Source organism: Oncorhynchus kisutch, linkage group LG11, assembly GCF_002021735.2.
Source record: "Oncorhynchus kisutch isolate 150728-3 linkage group LG11, Okis_V2, whole genome shotgun sequence".
Taxonomy (NCBI): domain Eukaryota; kingdom Metazoa; phylum Chordata; class Actinopteri; order Salmoniformes; family Salmonidae; genus Oncorhynchus; species Oncorhynchus kisutch.
This window is the reverse complement of record NC_034184.2, coordinates 35,830,179-35,842,593: the sequence shown is the minus strand read 5'-3', so window position 1 is coordinate 35,842,593 and position 12,415 is coordinate 35,830,179. Positions and strand designations below refer to the sequence as shown.

Here is a 12,415-nt window from a genome sequence, read left to right as displayed (position 1 = left end):
TATGGCTGACCATGCAAAAAAACACACTGCATCTATCCGGTGTATGTGACAATAAAACATCTTTATTTATTTTATGGATCCTAGAGCACATAAGTTGAGATGTGTCCCTTAGAAAGAGTACATAGTGCCACTTACAGCACAAAACCAGGTTAGTAGCAGTAAGTTAGTAGCAGTAAGTTAGTAGCAGTAAGCATTTCTAACCCTTTTGTAATGTAGGGTATGTGTCACGACTTCTACCGAAGGTAACTCCTCTCCCTGTTCGGGCGGCGCTCGGCGCTCGGCGTCGCGGGTCTACTAGCCGCTACCGATCCCTTTTTCTTTTTCTGGTTGTTTTGTCTGTGTTCCTTTTCACACCTGGTTTTCATTGCTTTGATTTCTGTGGGTATATAGGGCACCTGTTACCTGCCGTAATTCGTGCAGGATTAGACTTGTGTGCATTGCGCTCGAGTGTATTTGATGTTTGTTGTTTTTTCGCTATTACGCACGTGTATGTAAAGTGTCGGAACTGTGTTTGTTCCTCCGTGCGTTTGCACGAGTTTCTGATTATTCGAGAGCGTAGTTTTGGGGTTTTGGTCTGTGCCGTTTTTGTATTGCTGGACTATATTATTAAACACGCTTCTCAGACATCCCTGCTCTCTCCTGCGCTTGACTCCTACACCTCTCACCAAGACGCATGTTATCACAGTATGTAAACAAAGTGGCATAGTTTAAAGTGGCTAGTGATACATGTATTATATAAAGATGCAGTAGATGATATAGAGTACAGTATATACATATACATATGAGATGAGTAATGTAGGGTATGTGAACATTATATTAAGTAGCATTGTTTAAAGTGGCTAGTGATATATTTTTACATAAATTTCCAACAATTTCCATTATTAAAGTGGCTGGAGTTGAGTCAGTGTGTTGGCAGCAGCCACTCAATGTTAGTGGTGGCTGTTTAACAGTCTGATGGCCTTGAGATAGAAGCTGTTTTTCAGTCTCTCGGTCCCTGCTTTGATGCACCTGTACTGACCTCGCCTTATGGATGATAGCGGGGTGAACAGGCAGTGGCTCGGGTGGTTGTCATCCTTGATGATCTTTATGGCCTTCCTGTGACATCGGGTGGTGAAGGTGTCCTGGAGGGCAGGTAGTTTCCCCCAGTGAAGCATTGTGCAGACCTCACTACCCTCTGGAGAGCCTTACGGTTGTGGGTGGAGCAGTTGCCATACCAGGCGGTGATACAGCCCGACAGGATGCTCTCGATTGTGTATTTGTAGAAGGTTATGAGTGCTTTTGGTGACAAGCCAAATTTCTTCAGCCTCCTGAGGTTGAAGAGGCGCTGCTGCGCCTTCTTCACGACGCTGTCTGTGTGGGTGGACCAATTCAGGTTGTCCGTGATGTGTACACCGAGGAACTTAAAACTTACTACCCTCTCCACTACTGTCCCGTCGATGTGGATAGGGGGGTGCTCCCTCTGCTGTTTCCTGAAGTCCACAATCATCTCCTTTGTGTTGTTGACATTGAGAGTGAGGTTATTTTCCTGACACCACACTCCGAGGGCCATCGCCTCCTCCCTGTAGGCCGTCTCGTCGTTGTTGGTAATCAAGCCTACCACTGTAGTGTCGTCCGAAAACTTGATGATTGAGTTGGAGGCTTGCATGGCCACGCAGTCGTGGGTGAACAGGGAGTACAGGAGAGGGCTCAGAACGCACCCTTGTGGGGCCCCAGTGTTGAGGATCAGCGGGGTGGAAATGTTGTTACCTACCCTCACCACCTGTCAGGAAGTCCAGTACCCAGTTGCACAGGGCTGGGTCGAGACCCAGGGTCTCGAGCTTGATAACGAGTTTGGAGGGGACAAAGGTCGTCCGTAAGGGGTGTGATGCTGCTGGGGGTGGTAGGGAGTTGGTGGAAGCTCGCTTGTCCTCCAGGGCGGACGCAAGTTTTTTAAGGACTTGGTTGTGACGCCAAGTGTAGAGTCCTTGGGTGAGGCTTGTTTTACACCCTGTGAGAATGTGCCTGAGGTTGGCTGGCATGGAACAGAGGGCACAGTCCGGATCTTCACCATCCCATTGGTGAAGATTAACTGGTGTTGGAAGGACGTTATATGTTGCTCTGATGTAAAAGCTCAACCGCCTGGCTTCCATGGCCCACAGATCTTTCCAGCTGATCTTCCTCTTCTCCACACTGTCCCATCGAGTCCACTGTCCCTGTTTGGCAAGAGAGACTGCCTTGGCCCACCTTGCAGCCTCCTCCTGATGGCGTACTTCCTGCACTACCATCTTCCGCCGCTCTGGTGCAGTGGCCTTACTCCAAGCAGCACGGCTAGTTAGCCCAAGACCTCCTCTCCCTTGCTGAACATGACCCACAATGTCAGCATGTCTGAGGGCTGCTGTTGCACCCAGTTGCCAAGGTCGGCGTGTTGTTGCTCACCACTGTGTCTCGAGATTCATTCAGTGTCATCTGGAGCCTGGTTTTTGCACACTTGAATTCCTCTGTTAGACTGGTGAGTGGCAGCTTGAGGACACCATCTCCATAGAGGCCTATGGTGGTAAGGCATCGTGGAACTCCGAGCCACTTCTTTAAGTAGCCTGTGACTCCTCTTTCCATCTTCTCCACCATTGCCATTATGAATGCCAACGGAGAAATTGTACATCCCGCCATTATACCTACATTCAGGCACTGCCATGAGGTGGTGAACTCTGAGGTGGTGAAGCAGAACAGCAGATCCTGGAAGTACGACTTCACCAGGGTTGTGATGGTGTCCGGTATGTGGAAAAATCTAAAGGCAGACCACAGGAGTTCATGGGGCACAGAGCCAAATGCATTGGCGAGGTAGGGGAAGACTACATGGAGGTCCCTTTTCTCCACCTTGGCCATTTGGATCTGGTGCCAGATCATGCTGGAATGTTCCAAGTAGCCAGAGAACCCTGATATTCCTGCCTTCTGTACAGATGTATCGACGTACACATTCCTTTGCAGGTACTCGGCCATCCTCTGGGCAATAACCCTAAAGAAGATTTTTACCCTCGACATTCAGTAAGGAGATTGGGTGGAATTGGCTGATGTTCACTGCATCCTTCTCCTTAGGGATCAGGACCCCGCCTGCCCTACGCCACACTTTGGGTATTATATTCTTTTGCCAAGCTGTTCTCATAAGCCTCCAGAGGAACCTCAGGACGTCTGTTGCGTTCTTATACACTTTGTACGGGACTCCATTTGGCCCCGGGGCTGATGCTGTTCTTGCCTGTCGAACTGTGTTTTCCACCTATTTCCATGTTGGGGGGCAGGTCTCAATATGATGTTCCGGGGGTTCAATGGGTGGGATATCTGATGGGATGGCCAGATGTTCATGTTGCTTTGAGTCAAAGTTTGTTGTTCTCAGGTGCTCCTCTAGGTCTTTCTTTGTTGTTTTTAGAGCTCCACTTTTTTCCTTCGTGAAGAGACTTTTAAGGAACTTGAAGGGATCTTTATAGAATCAAGTTCTAGTTTGTTCTTTCATCCTTCTGCGGTTCCGTAGGTTCTCTGCTCTAAGGAGGGATGCCAACCGGGTTGATGTCAGCCTGAAGTGCCTCTATGCCCTCCTTTTCCACTTCCGAGGCTTTCTTCCACTGTTTCTTAAGCTGTCTCCTTTCTTGAACGAGGCGCTTGATTTCTTGGTGCCTCCTGGAAACTGGTGGGGTTGGAACCTTTCTCCCGCCTTTTGCCTCTTGCACTCCAAAGCTTTCTGCCCCGTACTCATAGATGATGTCCCCCATCCTCTCCAACTTCTTCTCCACTGTGCCTCGAAGTTTCTCGAGGGTCAAGGTAAGGTCAGTATTCACTGTTTCGCACAACTTCTTGTCACTGGCGCCAGGCCACTTCACATACGGTCTGTGCCCTGGTAGTCTCCTCTCGACTGCAGGTCTGGAAGGCTGGGTGAGTTCCACTCCTGTTGTTGGTTCCACCTCAGTTGTTACTTCAGTGCTTGAGTTTACGTCCTCCATGACAGTGGTACTGATGCACTGCAAACTATGGTTTGCGTCCAGTTGCTGTGCTTCATTCGACTGATTTGATCGCTTTCACAGAATGCGAGGCCTCTGTCTCTCGTTACCCAAACACCCCTTCTTCCCCTGGTGGATCCTCAACCCATGGTGTGATGTAACTTTCCTCCACAGACACATACCTGCATCTGTTTGTGGCCCGCTGTTGCAGCGGAACTTGTGACAGTTGCTGTGGTGTTCTCTTGTGCTGTGCTCTCATTACTCATAGTCGTTTCCGGTCTAGTCGTTACCATGTTGTCAGCGGATGAGTCATCTTCCACCCCCGCTCTCGCAGACTGTAGGGGTGTTCTCGTATGTTGACTTTCTGTAGCTAAAGCGGGTGTTTCCAACATACTGCGAAGCATGGGAAACTACAGAAATGGGAAGCTACCCCATGACTGTCCCAGTGGGGTCTATTCCCTCCTGTCGGCCGTCTCTCCGTGCCGCCACAAGGACTTTCCCCTGTTGTCAGCTGATCTTTCTCAGCAGTCACTGGACATCACTGGACAAGTCCAGATATTCAGATTCCAAGAACACAGGATGAGATGTTACTATCCTTTGTGCAAGCACTTCCAAGAGTTCATGAACAGTGAGCCTGGTGAAATTTGGGGAGCGCATCGTCAGTAGTGTACCATATTAGTATACTTGCTAAGTGAATGCCCATAAAGTTATTGCCATTCGGAAGGAACACCAAAATGTTCCGGGATGGTTAGGTTTTGATTGCCCAATGTCTATTCCTGCCTGATGGAGCTTGCAACCCCCCCTCAACACACACACGCTGGTCTCCAGAGGAAACTGCTCTTCTGTATGCTGTACCCACAGGACAACAGTATTAGACCCCCCTCTCTGAATGTCCGCAGGTGACCCATATTTAAGCCTTTTGTTTTTGGCACATTTACCCTCCATTCACTTTTCAAAAGTTTTACCACCCAGTACAATGTTACCTTCAGAGTTCAGATGACTCTCATTAAGCTTTTGAGGGCCCTAGTGCAAAACAGCCATCATCTGCATGTTTGTGAGTCTCAGCATTCAATAGTTTCTAGCTCAAACAGTTCGGACTGGTTAGACAATTTTCTGAAAAGTAACTTGTCGGCATCCTCTCCTGTCTGACTAACACTGCATATGAGAACAGTGATACAGGGGTATTCAGTGGAATGCAACGCAGCCAGTGGCAATTTTAGCATGTAAATTATTGGTGGGGAAAAAATAATAATTGGGATGCATGCCAGGAAAGCAATTACACTACACAACACATGAATTGCACACTAACGGTGACAAACGGTGCCCAAAACTGTTAGGGCCTACATAAAGCTGACCCAACAGCTGAGTCCCAACACCTTACCACTGCTAAACCTGGCTTTCAGCGGAGCCTTGTCTGGCAGCGAAACAATTCATTCAGCCTCATTTACTGCTTAAAAAAAACATAGCTTATATGGCAGACTTGCTTTAAAAAATGTGGTTTCTACTGACAATTGAGATGTACAAATTATGGCGTAAGGGGATGACAAGCGGATAAGAGGCAATCCATAATTTCGATTAAGACATTAATGAGCAAGCGACGACCGACTTAGTCAATATAACTATTTGTTCAGCACTTTTTAAATGTACAGCGACAAAATTCAAAACATGGGCCGTTCTTACAGTGTACTCCCTGTACCAGTCAGAACCGTATGATAAATAAATGGGGCATATAAACAGACAATGACAGCTCTTACAATATTATATGATTTTTAGAGAAATGTAATGGTTATAGGCTACTTGTGCACCACCAAGTTTGAACAGTAGGCAAAATTAAGAGGTGAATAACACAATTCGATTATAGAATGTTGTGTGTGCTGAATTTGCACGTGAAAGCCAAGCCAAGTTGGTGAAAATAGGCCAAATTATTAGGACGAGGCACTAACAGCTTACTACACAACATACACTGAGTATTATGTTCTTAGCTACAGTATACATTTCTCCCTTTTATATTCCAGAATTTATGCCGTAAGCATACAAGATATTTTTGGATTCACCTTGTGAAGGTGACGCTGTGGTCCTTTGTGGCAAAATGTTGTCATCAAAGTCTGGCATTCTCTGGACACAGCCACTCCATTGAATAGCAGGCTAACGTTAGTGGTTTCTTTGCAACTCTTGCAGTTAGCCACTGATTCCTTACAAATGACTCATTGTTGAATTGGTGATTTCCAACTTGTTGTGCAATCTTTATGTTCAATGGCCGAAAGCACTGATACGTTTTATCTATAATTTCTCTTCGTTATTTCTCTTCATATGACAAGAATTAAAAAGGATTTGCCAGTAGATTGTCGACTTGATGACAACTGATGATGACTGCTAGCTAAGACTTTGAATGTAAGAAGTTGACATGATCAGTCCAATCAAAACGGGGCGGCAGGAAGCCTAGTGGTTAGAGCGTTGGGCCAGTAACCGAAAGGTGGCAATATCGAATCCCGGAGCTGACAAGGTAAAAGTCTGTCATTCTGTCCCTGAAGAAGGCAGTTAACCCACTGTTCCTAGGCCATCATTGTAATTAAGAAAAACATTTTAATTGACTTGCCTAGTTAAATAAAAAATGTAAAAAAATATATTTAAAAAAGCTACTGTAGATATAACATGATTTGATGTCATTCTATCTGTGGCCAATGACCTTGAGCCTTCTTGAATTGGCACTTCTAATATAACCCAAAAGGCTAACATTTTCAAGCTCTAACCTTAGAATTGGGGAGGATGTACTCTCCCATGTGTGATAGAAAACTGAGAAAATCTCTGTAATGCTCTGTATTTTCTGCTGGCTAGTCCCACCACCACAGAAAGCACTGAGCTAGGCTGAAACACCTGCATTGTGGAGCTGCCTTACTCAAGAAAGCAAAAAAGAAACCATGTTTGTATGCGGCTTTATTAACTCAATTACGTTTTTTTTCACATTGTTTGCAAACTGATATGTGACACTTATTAATGCCAAAATAACAAGCAAAACAGGCAAGCCCCATATATATATATATTTTTTTTACTTAAAAGTGTGATACTCAAAACAGGTTGGGGCTCTGCCCCACCTGCCCTAAATGACGAATCGCCACTACGCAGCCATGCAAAAAACAGGAAGTCTCTTGTTGTCACACCCTGACCATAGTTTGCTTTGTATGTTCTATGTTTTGTTTGGTCAGGGTATGATCTGAGTGGGCATTCCATGTTGGATGTCTTGTTTGTCTGTTTCTGTGTTTGGGCCTGATATGGTTCTCAATCAGAGGCAGGTGGTAGTCTTTGTCTCTGATTGGGAGCCATATTTAGGTAGCCTGTTTGGTGTTGGGTTTTGTGGGTGATTGTTCCTGTCTTTGTGTTTGTTACACCAGATAGGGCTGTTTTTGGTTTTTCACATTTCTTGTTTTGTATATTGTTCATTTATCATCTTCATTAAAGATGTATCACAATAACCACGCTGCGTTTTGGTCCGCCTCTCCTTCAACAGAAGAAAGCCGTGACACTAGTGTAAACATACACAGTTTTATTGAATAAAACGTGATGACTTCAACATCTGCGCCGGCACGGACACCGATCACTGAGGGTTTTAAAAGGGGCTATTATAACTCCTTTGTTTCAGTATCCTATGTTTATGCGTTTAGTGGATTTTAACTGGTGGTGGGGTAACGGGGTTGACCAAAACAATTAACCAATGGAAACAATTACATCATTATGTTGGTCCTTGAAATGTCTCATCATAATATGAAAATGAGTAGCCTATTGTTCAAAAGAAGGCATAGATCAAACGGGCTCCTTTTGTCTGGCTTCTGCTTCACAACGCCTGCTCTACATACATCCAAGGAGCCTGTCATTTCCACCCTGTCACACAAACACTTTTGAAGGCGCCCAAGATACTCTATTCTGTTTAGCATTTTATGTCATTTTCTTTGGTCTCATGCAAGTAGGAGGATAAAAAGCCTTGGCCCCAGGATATGATGGTCCTGATTGAAACTATAGTCAGAGTGGCTAATCTCCATGTGTGCATTACATAGGAGCTCATTAGTCAGAGAGTCCTGCGTGCATTATTCCAAGTCTGCAAAGTCAGTGAAGGAGTCACTCATCACTCCACTTAATCCAGACACCTGCACATCTGGTCTGGCAGCTTCAGCGTGACCTGCGCATACATACACACACAGGCACTCACACACTGGCATGCACAGACACACACACACACACTAAAGCAGGTGCGCATACACACATACAGTGCATCGCCCCTAATACATGCAAAGAAATGCATACAAGCCCAGACCTACTCACACAGGCACATAATGTAGCCTACACAAAGCTATGTTCACACAAAGTCAGCACCTCCCCACATACACAGAGAAAACAATGCACACACATACATATATGTGATTTACAGCCAACACACATACACACATACACACACACAAAACAAGCACACACACACACACAAGCGAACACACACTTCAGTTATGAAGGTTTTAAACGGTTTAGGGATTGAAGGTTTGTTATACACACACACAACAGAGATACATTTAGACTATGGTCACCCTCAGTTAGTATGAATGTTATACTGAATGTGCACTGCAGTATGATATCTAATATGTTGCCTATGTGCTTGTATCTATCAGAATACTATGTTGCCTTTATCAGAGTACAGCAGCATCAAGTAAGAAGGTTTTTGTCTCATTCTTGAACCTGAAGTAAAACAGAGTAAAGAAGATGGGACAGTTCAATCCCATACTGAGAGAGAGATGACGTGATAGTATTGAGAACATGTCACTATATATTCATCTGACGGACATTCAGGCATTGTTCCAATGGCATCACACTGACAAAATAAGGAAAAAAACAGAGCAGTGGCAGAGGCTATCAAATTGACTGAGAGTTTCCGCTTAGATGAATAGCTTGAGCAGCCATTTCCAAAGCCGTAATGAATCAATGGAGTCCATTGGAGCAGCCTCAACATAATTGCGCTCACAGAGGGCAGTCATTTCAGATTAAAGCCACAATTAGAAATCAATACTTCTGAGTCTCTTTTTCTTCCAATGCCACTGGCAAGATATGGTTCTAGCCTTAGCATAATACCGTGAGGTACAATGAATTACTTTTCAAATTGGGTTCCTGAGGTTTGCGGATAAGCTAAAAGTAAATTATTCCTTCACAGTGGGAATATTCATTTATGGTAATCAATAAACTGATGTTGAATGTCTGAAACTAAAGGGGATTCGTACTGTACATAAAGGTTTTTTGATGTACTTGGTAGGCTGATTCATTCTCTCAGCTGAGTGCACATGTTTGTACCCCAAAATCCTGAAGACAGCTGCAGCTTTGGAGAGTACCACTTTCCCTTCACCTCTCCATTCGTCAAGCTCTCTGCCAAGCTGGAGAGGTATTTCGCCCAGCCTGTGATGGCCATGTGTGTTTCATGACTGCAACACAGCTCTGGTACCATGGCAACCATTTCAGCTGAGTTTTCATTGTGCTGTGGACAGATACTCTCACTAGTTGAGGCTATCTTTGACCCGCCAAAACATCACCATCACTTCTGGTTACTTCACAAAGTTAAGTGGATTATATTTTGGATCACTAATAATTTAGGCAAGCAGTGAGTTCAGACTTTCTTTTTTTTTTTACTGTAAATTGTTTTCTGTCACAACAGCCCTCCTGAAAGCTACTAATTGGAAGGTATTTGCTCATTTTGAGAAAAGGAGAGAGAGTGAAAGAGAGAGAGAGATAGAGGGGGAGTGAGAGTGAGAGACTAAGATGTCTAAGCTTTGACTGCCACAGAGTTGCATGTCGCTGCTTCTCCTTAGAGCATTGCTGCTGTGAAAAGTGTACAAAGGAGCTCTATGGCAGATTCCTCTGTTAGCTTTTTTAGGCTCTGGAAAAAATACAGCTGTCAACGCAATCAGAATATAGTAGTCTAAAATCTTGCATAGGATTCAAATTCGCTCTGATATGTGTCATCCACAGACGTGAATATAATAATAACTAGATGGTTACTATACATGAAGTAAAGTTGTGTGGCTTGCTTTAGTTCTTTAAAGGTATTTTTGTGGTAGTGGAAGAAGTTAAAAAAGTTTAAAGTTAAATGTAGGAAAATAATTAGTCTGATTACTTTTTTATATACTACTATATCAACCTTATTACTTTGGATTGTGGGGCAGTTAGATCACTCTTTTCATTAGAAATAACTACACTTGGACTACTACACTTTTATATAGTCTCCTACTAGAATACCACAGTATAGAATGCCAAAGTATAGAATACTACAGTGTACGCAAACTGCAATCATTTAAATAAATAAAAATTCAAATTGTATTTGGATGACAGTGGGATGCAGTGGTGTAAAGTACTTAAGTAAAAATTCATAACAATCGGTAATCTAACTTTTTGGACGCCGATTATGGCCGATTACATTGCAATCCATGAAGAAACTGCATGGCAGGCTGATCACCTGTTAATGAGTGCAGCATCAAAAGGGCCTTGTGGCTGCGAGGAGCAAACTGGTGTTAAATTTATCTTATAAAAAACAATCAATCTTCACATAATCACTAGTTAACTACACATGGTTGATGATATTACTAGGTTAACTAGCTTGTCCTGCGTTGCATATAATCAAAGCGGTGGCTGTTAATTGATCATCGAATCACAGCCTACTTCAACTTCGCCAAACGGGTGATGATTTAACAAAAGCGCATTTGCGAAAAAAATCACAATCTTTGCACAAATGTACCTAAGCATAAAAATCAATGCTTCAAAAATCAAACATCAGTGCAAGCAGAGTCAGGGTATTGTCACGTTCGTTGAATGGAGGAGACCAAGGCGAAACGTGATATGAATACATGTTACTTTAATGACGACGAAGAAACACATAAACAAACTACAAAACGAACATGAAGCTAAATATAGTGCTGACACAGGTAACTAACACATATACCCAAAATACCCAAAGAAGATGGCTGCCTAAATATGGTTCCCAATCAGAGACAACGATAAACAGCTGCCTCTAATTGAGAACCAATCTAGGCAACCATCGACATACATAAACACCTAGATAGTATACACCCCCATAAACATACAAAACCCCTAGACAGTACAAAAACACATACATTACCCATGTCACAGCCTGACCTAACCAAAATAATGAAGAAAACAAAGAATACTAAGGTCAGGGCGTGACAGCTAAACTGAAAAGTTTGGGCCGGCAGGCTCGTTGCAAATTGTGTGACTGTAATATTTAGACTTAGGGTTGCCACGCGTTTGATAAAATATGTAACGGTTCTGTATTTCACTGAAAGAATAACGTTTTGTTTTTTCGAATAGATAGTTTCCGGATTTGACCATACTAATGAACTAAGGCTCGTATTTCTGTGTGTTTATTATATTATAATTAAGTCTATGATTTTATATTTTATAGAGCAGTCTGACTGAGCGGTGGTAGGCAGCAGTAGGCTCATAAGCATTAATTTAAACAGCACATTACTGCATTTGCCAGCAGCTCTTAGCAATGCTTGAAGCACAGCACTGTTTATGACTTCCAGCCTATCAACTCCCGAGATTAGGCTGGCAATACTAAAGTGCCTATAAGAACATCCAATAGTCATATGTACGTATATGAAATAGAAATAGTTGACAAATCATAATTCCTATAATAATTACAACCTAAAACTTCTTAACAGGGAATATTGAAGAACTGGGAATATTGAGCCACCAGCTTTCATATGTTCTCATGTTCTGAGCAAGGAGCTTAAATGTTAGCTTTTTTACATGGCACATATTGCACTTTTACTTTCTTCTCCAACACTGTGTTTTTGCGTTATTTAAATCAAGTTGAACATGTTTCATTATTTATTTGAGACTAAATATATGTTATTTATGTATTATATTAAGTTAAAATAAATGTAAATTGTTTATTCAGTATTGTTGTAATTGTCATTATTACAAATATACAGTTGAAGTCGGAAGTTTACATACACTTAGGTTGGCGTCATTAAAACTAGTTTTTCAACCAATCCACAAATTTCTTGCTAACCAACTATAGTTTTGGCAAGTCGGTTAGGACATCTACTTTGTGCATGACACAAGTAATTTTTCCAACAGTTGTTTACAGACAGATTATTTCAAGTATAATTCACTGTATCACAAATCCAGTGGGTCAAACACTAAGTTGACTGTGCCTTTAAACAGCTTGGAAAATTCCAGAAAATGATGTCATGGCTTTCGAAGCGTCTGATAGGTTAATTGACATCATTTGAGTAAATTGGAGGTGTACCGGTGGATGTATTTCAAGGCCTACCATCAAACTCAGTGCCTCTTTGCTTGACATCATGGGAAAAACAGAAAATAAATCAGCCAAGACCTCAGAAAAAATGGTAGAACTCCATAAGTCTTGTTCATTCTTTCGGAGCAATTTCAAAACGTCT

At 42.9% G+C, this 12,415-nt stretch overlaps 1 protein-coding gene across 1 annotated transcript in view; it reads right to left on the bottom strand.

The window, feature by feature from the left end:
* Nucleotides 1-2,883, bottom strand: part of LOC109898856 (VPS10 domain-containing receptor SorCS1-like) — a 116,416-nt gene extending 113,533 nt beyond the window's left edge. Inside the window, exon 1 of the mRNA XM_031835001.1 lies at nucleotides 2,656-2,883. Coding sequence (XP_031690861.1) covers nucleotides 2,656-2,883 — 228 coding nt within the window. The remainder of the gene's footprint in view (nucleotides 1-2,655) is intronic.
* Nucleotides 2,884-12,415: the final 9,532 nt, after the last annotated feature.